We start from the raw sequence: 14376 nt of genomic DNA, 5'->3' as shown, positions 1-14376 counted from the left end.
AGACTCCCACGTTCAGCTGTTTGGCTTAATGAAAGAATTGAAATTCAAATAGTGACAGGTGGCTAGCCCATCGCTTAAAAGAAGAATCCCAAGTTTATAAGCTAATCCCTTAGTCGCCTTTTACGACATTCATGGGAAAGAGATGAAGTGGTTCTATTCTTACCACACTTTACAAAATCTACGATGCGCTAAATGAACTTGAAATTTTGATTTGAGTATTAGAAATCTTGAAGAAAGACAAGTTAGGTACTTTGAGTAATAACATAAGGGGAGGCTACGGCTACGTTAACATAAATACCTAATCGATAGACTCAGATAATAAAATCTTAAGTTGTAATCAGGATGTAGAAGTTATTAACTTAATAGTCGCTGGCAAACCTCGTTTGACTTGTGTGGTCGAAATCCAATTGAGAACTGGTGAGGCAAGGCTTATAGTGCATTGAACAACTTGTCCAGCTTACTCGCTCTGTGGGGCTACAGCATTAGGGTTCATAAATTGCTGTTATGACTTAATTACCGTCCAGAGAGGCAATCAGCTTATGATTTATTTAAAGGAATGGATCTAGTTGAACGCGAGTAAGAGCCGCGTGTGACACGGATATCTAAATGGAGATAGTAGGTCTGTACCCTCAGACTATTGAAGAAGACTAGTTCATTGTTGATAGTCTATCTATTACAAAAGATGGATAAGTGTCCTTTTCCCTAGATGTCTATTGTTGCAGGGACGATATTCAGGGTTTACGGCCAAAATCCAGGAGAATATGTCATGAATTCGTATTACAAAGCAATTTCCGTCTGAGCGTGACACTTTCAACAGGGAATCTAACCCGCTTAGATCACAGTTGTGAAAGTGTTTATGTTCTTAGTTATCTCGTGCAACATCCGCTGTAAAGAGATTTATCTCTAGTTTCGGGAAAGGTAACTTTGTCTATTTAAATACATCAGTGGTGCAGCAAGTAAGTACATATCCAATCACGACAGACTGCATGGCAGCCGATCTCGACTACTGCGCAGCAGACCCGGTTTCCTCTAATTGCCTTGAATGCCTGATCATATAGTTTTTGCTTGCCACCTATAAGGAACAAACTTGTCCATCAAACGAAGCTGTTTGGCAAACCTCACCATAATTTAGGAGATGGAACTTTTCGGTTGCTTTGAATAATTTATGTCACATATCAAACCTAGATCTATTTAGTGAATGCATATAACAGGTAACTTCTGTAAAAAATTAAAAAGTTAAGGTGAAATAAAGTTTATTTAATTTCCATTATAAACTAAACTACCTAACTCTAAATTTTTTCGTGGTGCTTAATTTTATATCCGATCATGAATGTAATTGTGTCCGATTCCAATACTGTTGTTGTTTTTTATGTACTAGTATTTCCAACAACAACAGGGTGAAGGCGAGTGCCATGCCGTACAACAACATCAACACTACAGGGTGAAAGTCCACCATGTTGACGGAACCGAAGCTACCTCCGCGAGCTATGCAAGCCGGCTTCCTGGCGTAGATCAAACGGTTCTCCCGATCGCTTAGCCCATGCTCTTGAATTCTAAATAGGCTGAAAATAGGAATCATATTCATCATAAGACAATATTCAGTATTAAAAAAATCTGTAGTACATGTGTATAGGGCACTTTAAAACCAAAACTTTTTGATGATAAGGTAACTTATGCCATTTTTTCCAAGAGTTGCTTGCAGGCATTTCGGAACAACTAATATTCTATAATATTATACGGCCCTTAGGAATGGATCATTTAAAGAATGTGTTCAATTTCCTCACCCAATTTTGAACGTTTCACGGTAAGGAGAATTTTTCCGGCAAGTTATATAGGTTTTGGTGTCATACAAATAGCCTATTTCTTGTAGACCACATTTCTCGTGCTCATGAAAATACCTGTCCACAAGACGGTATCCTATTCCTTTGTTCATATTAAATGCAAATGGTTCCTATAAAATAAAGTTTATTTTTGTTAAAAAATGGTGTAATGGCAACTTTATTGTGCCAAACCAAGCCCAGATCGTCTATCTTCCTTCCATGTTTTTACTGTGAAGAAAGACGAAACTGTGTTTTTATTATATTTTTAGTACGAGTAGTATAACCGATTTAAAGTAGTGTAATGTTGAACAGATTCATTAGATGTTTACCTTCTGCAACTTTTTCACACCTTCTTCCAGACTCATGAATTTTGGTTTTGTACCACGGGGAGCAATCTTAGTTTGGTATATTGCTTTTCTTACTGGTTCTGTAGCTATCTAAAAATAAATATTAACAACAAAAACTTGTGCAAATGGCTGTAAGGTAACGTGTTAAATCACATACATCGCAAAATCTTAAGTAGACTCTGAGCTAAATTAAATTAGTAAGCTAATAATGATTTCAGGAATTGACTGAGATATTTACCGGAAAAAAATATCTGTTGTAAGGTGTATCTTCTACGCCCAATTCTAACTTGGAGTTGAGGAGATCCGTCAAAGTCCGAATCTGGTTAGATCTAGACTGTAGAAGAGCGACAATACTGGCCGAATACGACGAATAAAGAAGCAGAAAAGCGAGAAATAGTAAAAACATGACGAGACGACCTAGGGTTCCTGAAAGCAGTAGTTTAAAATCCATATCAACAACATAACTAAAGTGTTTTAAAGTATCCATAGTATGGTAAATGATCGTTTCTACTATACATTGAACTGCAACTTTGATACCTTTTAGCTCAATAGAACTTCCTTGCTGAGTGATGGCAGCTATTACAAGCATTGTAGTATCATTTACATTTGGTGTTAACATTGTATGATCAACGGCTTCCTGAAATGAAAAGTATTATGTTTATGCCCAATCTCCTATGCATCACACAGTAAGGCAGGCCTACCTTCGAGGTTAATCTTATTATATAAATGCAAACTCGCAAAAACTACGAGCCCATTTTAATAACACTTAATAGATATACCTGTAGAAAACGTATATATAGATTTGACCCACACTTAAAAACTAGCGAAATAAGCAATTTAATTTTCCCACCGATTTGCATTGCTCCAGTTTCTTCTTTTCCCAAGAGGCATTTACATATATGATGAAAATCAGCATTAGTATAAAAGCTCCGATGCAATACCACACCCTGGTCTTGAAAGGCAGCAGGAACAGGTTATTTTGGTAGGAGAGCGGGGGTTGCCGAAACACGAATTTGATCGAGATTGGCGTCGGGGATGATAAGTAGTCTACTACTTCTATGCGATCCGCCGTTGTGATAAGGACTGTACCTGGATGAAAACCAACAGGAAATTTGTGAACTTCCCAATGTTTACAAAGGCTACTAAAAGGAATGAGAACATTTGTCCAGCTTAAGCTTTGTGTTGGTCTTGTAGATAAAAAAATCTAGTGTTTGTCAGCTGCTTTTCATCCCGTGAAGTTTGTGAGAATCAATCAATGGAAACGCTCATAAACTTTGATTTTTTTTCTTATAAGAGCTAGCCAATGTTACTTCTTTTAGTCAGCGTTCTTTTATATATTTAGATATTACTAAAGTTTACATGATAATTCAGCATTTCCTTGGGTCATTTCAGCGACCATTCCCTCGTAGCTGCCATTCCTGTAATAACCCCAGGTCTCGCTGAAAACGAGTTGCCGGGTGGCGTTCAGATAAAAAAATAACGCATCAGTCTGCCGAAAGCCACTCTTGGACACAGTGTCTGTTAGTATATCACTAAAAAAGAAAATAAGTAAGTTCTTAATTATGTTTGCGAAGATTAAAAAAGTTAAGCAATTACATATTCATATTTAATCATAGTTAAACTGCACCGAAAAGTTTCAAGACACAATCGTATGGTAGAAACTGTTCAGTCGTTCTTCTGGTTCATGTATAATACGTAGGTTATCATAAATATAAACTTGGGCACCTAACTACTGAAGATAAGTGAAATGGTTTTTACAGGTGCCTATTTTTCAGTCGTTATAATATTTTACTAAAAGAACAGGAACAATTATGAAAACTCACCGAAGATCGTAGGGATCAGACATTGTTTTATTATTTAGTATCACCATAGCAGTGACAATAGTATTTCCTTCGAAGTTTTTCCTTCTCGTTGGTATAGAATGTTCCAATATTTTCGATTTTTTAAAACCATTTACATTCGTCCAAATTCCACAATCTTCATAGACCCAATTACTATTGATCCTCATTTTATAAACTAATAGAAAAAAGAAAATAAATATATGGTAATTATCTTTAATGCGGAAAGAGAATATGTTTTTTTTAGTAAATAGTTAGCTTTTACGTGTATATTTTTTGCTAGTAATAGTTGGCTAAATCGTAAAAATTTAATATATAAGTACCTATAGGTGAAGTAACTCACTGTACATTAATTAATTATGTTCATGTACATATACTTACTCATGTATAGTGTAAAGGAATAGTCATCATTTCTATGGGATACAATAACTTCTGAATCGGACAAAAGATTTAGACTGTAAACTGAAGATGGTACTATACTGTCATTTGAAGTCCCTCCAACTATGATCCAGCGATATGGAAAAGCTAGTTTTTTCGTAGCGCCAGCCTGGTTAAAACTAAGCGTTAATATCACAAAATAAACAATAGAGCTAAAAATATTATAATTAGTATATCTACTGTCCGCGGCTACACCCGTGTTAATGAAAAATTTCTCCGAGAGAATTCCAGGAAATAGTGTTAATGCACCCGTAGACCACATAAGAAACCTACACGCTAAATTTCAAAGGCATTTGAAATTTGATTAAAGAATTAATTTGTTTTAAAATTAAGTTGATTTAAGAATTAATTAATAATTGTGGCAAGGCTTTTTAAATTTGATTTAATTTATATGAAATGTAATGTATTTTAACGCATTCTTCTCTCCCCAGTTGTTTTTTGTTTAAGCACATCCTGTGGGATACGACCCAGATCTGTTTCTACTATTTCTTTTTTATCTTATTTATGTACTTAGTTGTATTCTGTTACATACGTACATACACTTATACATATAATCACGTGTATATCCCATGCGGGGTAGACGGAGCCAACAGTCTTAAAAAGACTTAAAGACCACGTTCAGTTATTTGGCCTACAGAAAGAATTGAGATTCAAATAGTGACAGGTTGATAGCCCATCGCCTAAAAGAAGAATCTTAAGTTTATAAGCCTATCCCTTAGTCGCCTTTTATGACATCCATGGGAAAGAGATGGAGTGGTCCTTTTCTTTTTCTTTTGGTGCCGGGAACCACACGGCACATTGTATTCTGTTATGTGTAATAATAAATAAAAAAATCCTCGAAAAAAAAAAAAGATTACGAAAATGTACCTGCTTGAAAAAGGTTTTGATATTCGGGCAATTCACATCAGCAACCAACATCAAGTGCTCTCGGCGAGTATAGTCATCTGAAGGTAGATCAGTCTTCATAAAACGAACCATCCTTGGCGGTTCCATGGAGTTTAGGTCAGAAATAAAGCGGGCTTTTTTATCTAGAAATTAGTTAGGTATTGATTTTTTTATCTAATTCAAACAATCTGACCAAATTAAATCTGTAGAAGCTACTTACGTGGTTCCCAACAAATATTTGCCAGTATGGTAGTTGGCTTTTCACTAGCCTTGATGATATCAACTATCATTTTTATTTCATTCGCATTAACCATATATTTAAAACTTATCAATATCATCCATAAAAGCCTCATTTTTAATTGATAGTGCTTGCTGTAGCTCGTTTTCAATTGTTATTGCTTTGCTTGCTTTTATGTGATTTTATACTAGGATTAACGACAAAATTGCCAGTAAACGCTTTCCGATTGCAGGTTAGAGTAATTGCATGTGGCACTCGGCGTCCATGTTAATTATGGCTTGTAGAATGTTTCGGTACAATATTGATGCAACGTGCATATCACCCATTTTTGAATCAGACTTACTTGTTTTAAAATGAGTAAATGCGGGTAATGTGTAAGTATGGTTTGTTTATTTATAGGGCTTGTTGTAATTCACCATAATTCTTTAAAGATTTAATAAAACTCTGCGGTAGTCATTAGCTTTGTAGTCTTTAAGGAGTGGTTCTACCAGATAGCAATCTACTTTTTACGTAAATCTCTATGTGCACATTAGCAAATTATATTAAGTAACTTTGAAATTGGAGAAACAGGTTTTTTCAACTTAATTTACGTATAATTACGGATAATTAATTGTCAAAACCTATAATAACCCTCATAAAATAATATTAAACAATAAAAAAATAACAATTACTAAGTTAATGTCGAAATTGACAACATATTTGTGTATATTTATGATGGACTACCACTTCAATCAATAAAATTACGATTGAAAGCACCATGCCGTAAAGTAGCATTAAAAGTATAGGGTAGAAGTCCAATATGTTGACTGATATGAACTGGCCACCTCGGTTCGTACATTGTGGCTTCTTCGAGAAGATTATACGATTAATACGATCGATTAAACCGTGTTCAACACTTCTTTGTAACCTGAAAGTGGTCATAAAAAATGCAGAAAAGGCAAGTTTATATCTACGAGAAAAGCTTTTATAACTGACGCTGTGATAATTTAATAAGTACATTAAAAAGTCATCATAAAAATTAGTCTTTTTTAAATGAATTCAAGTACTTAATGTAAAAAAATTTTGTTACATACCCAACTTTAAAAATTTCTACATATGGAGAATACTTGGGGCAAGCAACGAATGGTTGACTGTTATCGATAAAATTGATTTGTTGTAAGCCGCATTTCTCATGCTCTAAGAAATATTTGTTCACCAGTCTGTATCCAACTCCGACGTTCATGTTGAATGCAAATGGTTTCTAAAAAATAGGTCAGTTTTTTTGTTAATTCCTTACAAGCCTAGCTTTAGTTTTTATTTATTAAGCGATACCTTGTATCCTATACATACAAACATATTTTCACGTCTATATCCCTTGCGCGGAAGACAGAGTCAACAGTCTTGGAAAGACTGATAGGCGACGTTCAGCTGTTTGGCTTAATAATAGAATTAAGATTCAAATAGTGACAGGTTGCTACCCCATCGATTTAAAGGAGAGTCGTAAGTTTATAAGCCTATCCCTTAGTCACCTTTTACGACATGATGAGATGGATCTATTCTTTTTTTTTATTGATGCCAAAAACTACACGGCATTGTAGCTTATTTTGAAAATAAATCTATGTCATTATCGATTTCTATTTAAATTAAAATATATTTTAAGCCGAAGTAAATACAGGAAGGTACAATTACTATAAGTATCACAATTAACTTACTGGAAATCAATTCAGTTCAATTTTCATTGATCATAGATGTTAAGAACATGGATTATATCTGTACGCAATTTTGGGTGGTTGTCAAATTTCTGTTCATGGACTTCGGTTTCACCAATGGTATAAGTAACTAATACCTATAGCTAAAAATATTTGAGGATTCCGTGCCTAACTTGTTTTACACACAGAGCATGTTTGAGAATATACTCGTACGACTATTTACTTACAGCCTGTAGCTTCTTAACACCTTCTTCTAAAGTTAAATAATTTGGCTTGCGTCCTTTTGGTGCCACTCGGTTCTCGTAAATTGCTTTTCTTAGAGGGTCCTTTGCTGACTTTAAAAATAAAAAAATACATTAAAAAATTACGTAGTCGCTTACATATAAAGTATTAAAAAATTATGATTACCGTGAAGTAATATATATTGTAGGGTAAGTTTTCCACGCCAAGTTCCATTTTGGAGTTGTAAAGATCAGCTAATGAGTGAATGCTGTTTGAGCTGGATTGCAGAAGGGCGACTATGCTTGCAGAATAAGAGGTATACAGAAATAGGAACGAGAGGAATATCAGGAACATTATCAGTCGACCTACTCCACCTGAATTCAAAACAGGAACAATTATTAGATGATCCAAAAGTAAGTTCGGGATTTGTGTAATAGACTACTAACTCAATGGTACTTGATAAAGATAAATAGAAAAGCGTTCAAAAACCAGTTTGATTTGAAAATATCGTTTTCCATTTGACCTGACTGAAGATCGAAATCAGGATCTTTCAACCATTGGTAAACAGAGGTAAGCTCACTACCATTGTTCCCCAAAAGCTGACCATGTTTGTGTAACATTACTTTCCTACTTGTATTAGATTAGTAAATTATGATATAGTTTTATTTTTTTTGCAGTTATTTATCTACTACTAAAAATAAATAAGGAAAGTCCAACCTTTCAATTCTATAGTACTTCCCTGTTGACACATGGCACTTATCAAGAGAACAACTATGTCACTAATATTTGGTTTCAGTGTTGTATGATTTGAAGACTGCTGAAAAGAAATTATCCGTCAATCTGCCTACCCCTCCGGTTAAGAGGCGTGATAAGAAATTGATGATTTAATTTTCTCTACAATTACTATTTACATATGTTATAAAAGTAATGACAATACATATAAATAGATTAGAGTATACCAAAATAAAAGCAATATTAAATACTGAGGAAACTAGTGCCCGTAGTAGATTTTCTGATTGAATTAAGGGTCACCAGGACTCCCTTCAAGAAACAATTAAAATCTTAAAGATTTATAACAATAAAAGTATAAACAAAGAACATTATGGAGACTGATATAGGACCGTATCTTTGACATATTTACCTTCATAATGTGCTTCTTAATTTTAATCGCTTCCCAATAAGCATTGACGTAAGTGATCACCGTCAATATCATAACAAGAGCACCGATACACATCCAGACGACACTACTAAAGGGCAACAGGAACAGGTTGCTATTGTACGACAACGGAGGCTCCCGGAAAACGAAGTCTACGTTGAGAGTTGTAGGCTGACACAGAAACTGGACAACGCCGAGACGAGCTTCGTTTATAAACATTACCGTTCCTGAAAAAATTACACAGTTAATAAAAATGGTTAAAACAAAATAATTACTTTGTGTAGTACACCATCGATTACACTCTCACTAGGTAGGTGTATCCTAAAGTTGAACGTTGAGAATATAGCATTAATTTTTAACCTTTTATCTACAATCTGAAAAATGTTTACATAAACTAAAATAAATTTGTTTAATTTATCACAATAATCAATGACTTATTTCTGGTGTACTAAGACATTAAGGTCACCTATTGTACCTACATATGTACATACAAATCACGTCTATATTCCTTCCTTGGTATACGCATATAGTCTTGAAATAACTAAAAACGCCACATTCAGCTGTTCGGCATAAGATAAAATTGAGATTTAAATAGCAACAGGTTGCTTAGCACATCGCCTACAAGAAGAATCCAAAATAATCCCATATTATAAATAATCATATATTTAATTTTATTGCAAAAAAGGTTAAATAAATAATAATTTACCTCCAACATCTGCTTCCCCTTGTACAAAATGTCCAACAATACCATTCCATGAGCCATTTATAAAATATCCCCAGGTATTTGTAAATTTTATGACTCTAGTAGCGTTCATGAAGTCATACAGTAAGTCTGTGTGGCGGATGTTTGCTTTCGTAAGCGTGTCTACCTCGACGTTACTGTGAAATGGTGAAAAGTTATTACCTACTGTGAGCAGACTACTATTAAATTTAAAATTTTATTATGATTACACAAAAATAGACCTATAATAAACTAGAATTTAATATATTAAATTAAAAGTTTATTCAAGCCCATTTCCCGGGGAAAAGAGATTCTTTTTCGATTTATCCGTATTCGTCGTCTTTTCGTGCAAGCTCAATTCCGAATAGATATCATTACGCTCATCTAGGCCTTCCCCTTCTCAAGTTTTCATATACTCTCGCCTCGTTTATGAACATAAACATAACGCTTTCTTATAGTAAACATATACGAGTATAAGTTACGTAGCACGTTGATGTCTTTTACAAGTAGGTAAGTTTTGTATTGGTACACTCCCTCGGGCTCTGATTAATTACAGTTAAGTATGCAGGCCAAATACACTCTTATCATTAAAATTATAAAATTACTTTTAATTCATATTTAATCTAAAGATGAGTAAAGGAAAGGAGCTGGTCCCAAAGTAAATTTCGAGATTCATTGTATGGCACTAAACTAAATAATACTATTTCGATAGGATGATAAAAAATACATGTTGGTATTTGTATGTTATTTTTTGCTATTACCGTAAATCATACAAATCCTCCTTCGTCCTGTTATCTACCGCAGTTGCTGATGTAGTCAAGACATTCTTTTCTAAATCTTTTCTTCTCATGGCAGTTGATATCGCCATTTCTGCGGATTTTATAAGTCCAAGGCTTTTTGTCCAGTTTCCAAATGATTCTACATGCCAGGAATCGTCTTTTGTGATTTTGTAAACTGCGTAAAATTTACAATATTTAAATTGTATTGTTCAGTATTTACTACGAGTATTAGTATTAGGTAAATATATAAGATTAAGGTTCGCTATATGTTGAACTTTATATTTATCATGGATGCAAAAAAACTTATACAATTTAAGCGGTGAGGACTTAAGGAAATCTTTTAGATATCAGAGGTTTATACTTATTTGGGCAATGGGCATATTAATTCGGCAGTTATGTGGGGCTTGAATCCATTTAACTTGTGTACTACTCTTACTCGATAGCTTTGAAAGCTGCTCTTAGCCGACCTAATATCTACGGTCTCTTGGACCTCATTTCAATAAGTTTAGTTTGATTTAAGATTTGTATCAAGATCTAGGTACTTCTTTAAACCCCAAGCGCCTTCCATTACATAGTATGTATTTACATTGATACCACAAGAAGATACCATATCCAATCATCGGGCGGTCTCATCACGAACCTTGACACGGTAAATATTTTATCTTCTTTCCCTTTTTATTTAACTTCAGAATGAAAGAGTTAAATGTATCACCTTATTTTTTAATTGCTTTATGAAATTGTATTTTAGTAAATAAATGAATGGACTTACTCATAATTAAAGTAACGACTTCATCATGACGATTTGATAAAATTACTTCTGAGTCAGGTAAAATAGTTAGATTTTCCATTACTTCAGCCATAAAAACACTAATATTGTAAGAGTTGTCAATTATCAACCATCTATTGGGAAATGCAAATAGATTGGCTGAATTGGCCTGTTATAAAAATATAATTAACAATATGGTCAAAAGTATTCTAAATTGTCGAGCTTGAGTTTAACAAATGTAAGTTTAAGAAACTTATTTTACCTTTCTGAAAAATTCAGTATTGTTAGAACTGTAAGCGTCAACAATAAAAAATAAGTTTTTATGTTGATTTAGCTGTGTGTTATTAATTTTTGCATCGTCAATAGTATTGAATGATTTTGCAGTTCCATATCTTCCTAATTGTAATGCCAAATTACGTTGAACATCTGAAAAAGTCATTCTTTGTTGACGACACCCTCAAAAGGACAACCCATTCGTGAAAATATGTATGTATGTGTAACTGGAGTAGAAAGAAAGGATTTTGGATCCTAGAGGAAGGACATGGATTATTCTTAGTTACGAAACACTTGTACTAAAGCATCCATAAACGAATAAGATAATAAATACCCCTTATTTAAAAAATAACTTAGATTAAAATTTATAAATTGGGTAGTCCCTGTAATTGTATTTAATTATTTTTTGCCTGAGAAAAATATTTAGGTAACTTACAAGGATCGCAGATATTTGTCAGAATACTTGCTGGTTTATTATAAGAGTTTATAACATCCACAATCAAATTTATATCTTCTAAACTAAACACAAGAAAAAGATTTAAACAAAATATTAAAACTAAAAAAAATTTGTTCATTGTAAGTTTTTAAGGTTAGTAAAAAAAGATAATCTATAATTTTCAAAGAGTGTTAAGATAAATTCTTGTTACATTATGACTGTTTCTTGGTTAGATACTAACAAGGCACAGGTAAGTTTCAGATTAATAAGGTACAGTGCTTATTCCACCGAATAATAAAATGTTGAAGACAACAGAAAGTGTAATTTACCATCCAATTTTCTCATTACGTTAGAACTAATGTTTGTTTTGTAGGGATCTATGAGTTATGATTTTATTCTAGCCAATCGCATTTCTATTCATTAGTTTCCTCCCACCCTAAGGGTAACTGGAAGAGATTGCTTTAGCGATACGTCCGCTTTTGCACCTTATAATCAGTGTTTTTTTTTCTGTTTTTTCTTTTTCTTACTATCTATCTAGTACTAAATTATGCTTATTTTGTCTTTATTTCTTATTACCACGGAAATGTTTGTTCCTACATAAGAAACAAGCATTATACGTTTCCTGGACCATGTTGAGTCGGTCGGCTGTGCGTAGGGCGTCACTACCAAATAAAGAGTTTTTTAAATATTAGGGGTTAGTTGATTTTCAATCTATGAACTATGAGCCGTCAATTATGACCCACTAATATTTGCGTGTTAATTTAAATCCATGAAAATTAAAATCACCTTCGCGTAATTCTTCTATACCACTCGGTAGACTGTAGAAAAAACTCTAGTTTTAAGTTCGCCGGGTTGCTTACATATTCAGAAATACACTAAAAATTCACAAAAACTTATTCAAAACTTTTACCATCCTTGATTTAAGTATCATTATAACTGCTCAGCTGACTTAGATTCCGCGCAACTATTGCTTTATTTGGATACATAATTACATAATTGGTAACTTATGTTAACAACTGTTTGTCAAACGCAAGACTACTGAATAGGGGTGGATTTTCATGATAGTGGCTGTCCCAACTTTAATACATAGGTGATATGCAAGAGTGAGTTCCTTTATTTGTTTGTAATGTAATTGTCATAGTCCTAGACTTAATCGAAGCTAAGATGGACACAAAGACAATACAATTAAAATATATTACTTTATTTTGTGATTTTAAAAATTTTGATTACCTACTTTAATGGTAGTTAACACACTACAACAGAATCTACAGACTACTGATCTTGTTCTATGAAATCTCATTCTATTTGACATTTTATAGATGATCATTACGAGGAGCTATATTGAGAAATGACGTTCTTGACTGTAACAAATAATAAATTTACGCCTTTTATGAACAATAATCTCTAGAAAGAGAAGAATCACCGATAAAATCATGGCATAGGACAGTATGAGCAGTGCTGGGTAGCAATCCACCATGCTCACTGATACGAAACTGGACTCTCTTCCTGAACATTTAGGTCGTTTCTCGTAAAGCTGGTTCTCGCGAGCCTGCAGGCCATGCTCTTGAATGCGTTTACATCTGAAAATAAAGAGTGTACAATTATTTGCCAAAGTTGTAAAAACAAAAATTGTTAATGAATGTGGCGGACGAGCGTGTCATATCATCATCAACATAGAGGTTTTTTTCTTGGTCTAGCCCATTTTAATGAAACTTAATAGTTATACCTGTAGAAAACGTATATATAGATTTGACTCACACTTAAAAACTAGCGAAATAAGCAATTTAATTTTCCCACCGATTTGCATTGCTCCAGTTTCTTCTTTTCCCACGAGGCATTTACATATATGATGAAAATCAGCATTAGTATAAAAGCTCCGATGCAATACCACACCCTGGTCTTGAAAGGCAGCAGGAACAGGTTATTTTGGTAGGAGAGCGGGGGTTGCCGAAACACGAATTTGATCGAGATTGGCGTCGGGGATGATAAGTAGTCTACTACTTCTATGCGATCCGCCGTTGTGATAAGGACTGTACCTGGATGAAAACCAACAGGAAATTTGTGAACTTCCCAATGTTTACAAAGGCTACTAAAAGGATTGAGAACATTTGTCCAGCTTAAGCTTTGTGTTGGTCTTGTAGAGAAAAAATCTAGTTTGTCAGCTGCTTCTCATCCCGTGAAGTTTGTGAGAATCAATCAATGGAAACGCTCATAAACTTTGTTAAATTGAGTATCCGATGGGTTCGAGCGGTGCGTTGATGTAAGAATTAATTAATAATTGTGGCAAGGCTTGTTAAATTTGATTTAATTTATATGAAATGTAATGTATTTTAACGCATTCTTCTTTCTCCAGTTGTTTTTTGCATAAACACATCCTGCGGGATACGACCCAGATCTACGTACATACACATATTCTCACGTCTATATCCCTTGCGGGGTAGACGGAGCCAACAGTCTTGAAAAGACTGAAAGGCCACGTTCAGATATTTGGCTTAAAGAAAGAATTGAGATTCAAATAGTGATAGGTTGCTAGCCCATCGCCTAACAGAAGAATCTCAAGTTTATAAGCCTTTCCCTTAGTCGCCTTTAACGTCATCCGTAGGAAAGAGATGGATTGGTCCTATTCTTTTTCTATTGGTGCTGGGAACCACACGGCACATTGTATTCTGTTATGTGTAATAATAAATGAAAAAAATCCTCGAAAATAAAAAAAGATTACGAAAATGTACCTGCTTGAAAAAGGTTTTGATATTTGGGCAATTCACATCA

The 14376-nt window shown here is 34.0% G+C and overlaps 1 protein-coding gene across 1 annotated transcript; it reads right to left on the bottom strand.

Moving 5' to 3' along the window:
- Positions 1-1324: 1324 nt before the first annotated feature.
- LOC106141303 (ionotropic receptor 75a-like) lies at positions 1325-9453 on the bottom strand. Its single transcript, XM_060946897.1, has 17 exons — positions 9339-9453; positions 8618-8859; positions 8194-8290; positions 7663-7850; positions 7482-7589; positions 6640-6806; positions 6259-6473; positions 5311-5471; positions 4387-4552; positions 3991-4183; positions 3527-3699; positions 3018-3256; positions 2705-2804; positions 2406-2593; positions 2150-2257; positions 1785-1951; positions 1325-1562 (listed from the first exon to the last, which is right to left on the bottom strand). Exons 1-17 carry the CDS (start codon positions 9445-9447, stop codon positions 1325-1327), a joined length of 2859 nt encoding a protein of 952 aa, XP_060802880.1. The 5' UTR covers positions 9448-9453.
- Between the last annotated feature and the right edge of the window lie 4923 nt (positions 9454-14376).

Source organism: Amyelois transitella, chromosome 12 (genome assembly GCF_032362555.1).
Source record: "Amyelois transitella isolate CPQ chromosome 12, ilAmyTran1.1, whole genome shotgun sequence".
Lineage (NCBI taxonomy): Eukaryota > Metazoa > Arthropoda > Insecta > Lepidoptera > Pyralidae > Amyelois > Amyelois transitella.
Note: the sequence above shows the minus strand (reverse complement) of the source record. Positions and strands in the feature narration are given on the sequence as shown.

Bases quoted from the DNA above. Each gene is read 5' to 3' on its own strand.
- LOC106141303 (XM_060946897.1), bottom strand. From the start codon at position 9,447: ATGAACGCTACTAGAGTCATAAAATTTACAAATACCTGGGGATATTTT. The intron at 7,590-7,662 runs GTAATCATAATT...TTATTTTTAAAG, and splicing joins ACAATATATATTACTTCACG to TCAGCAAAGGACCCTCTAAG. The intron at 5,472-6,258 runs GTCAATTTCGAC...ACTAATTTCTAG, and splicing joins TAAATATACACAAATATGTT to ATAAAAAAGCCCGCTTTATT.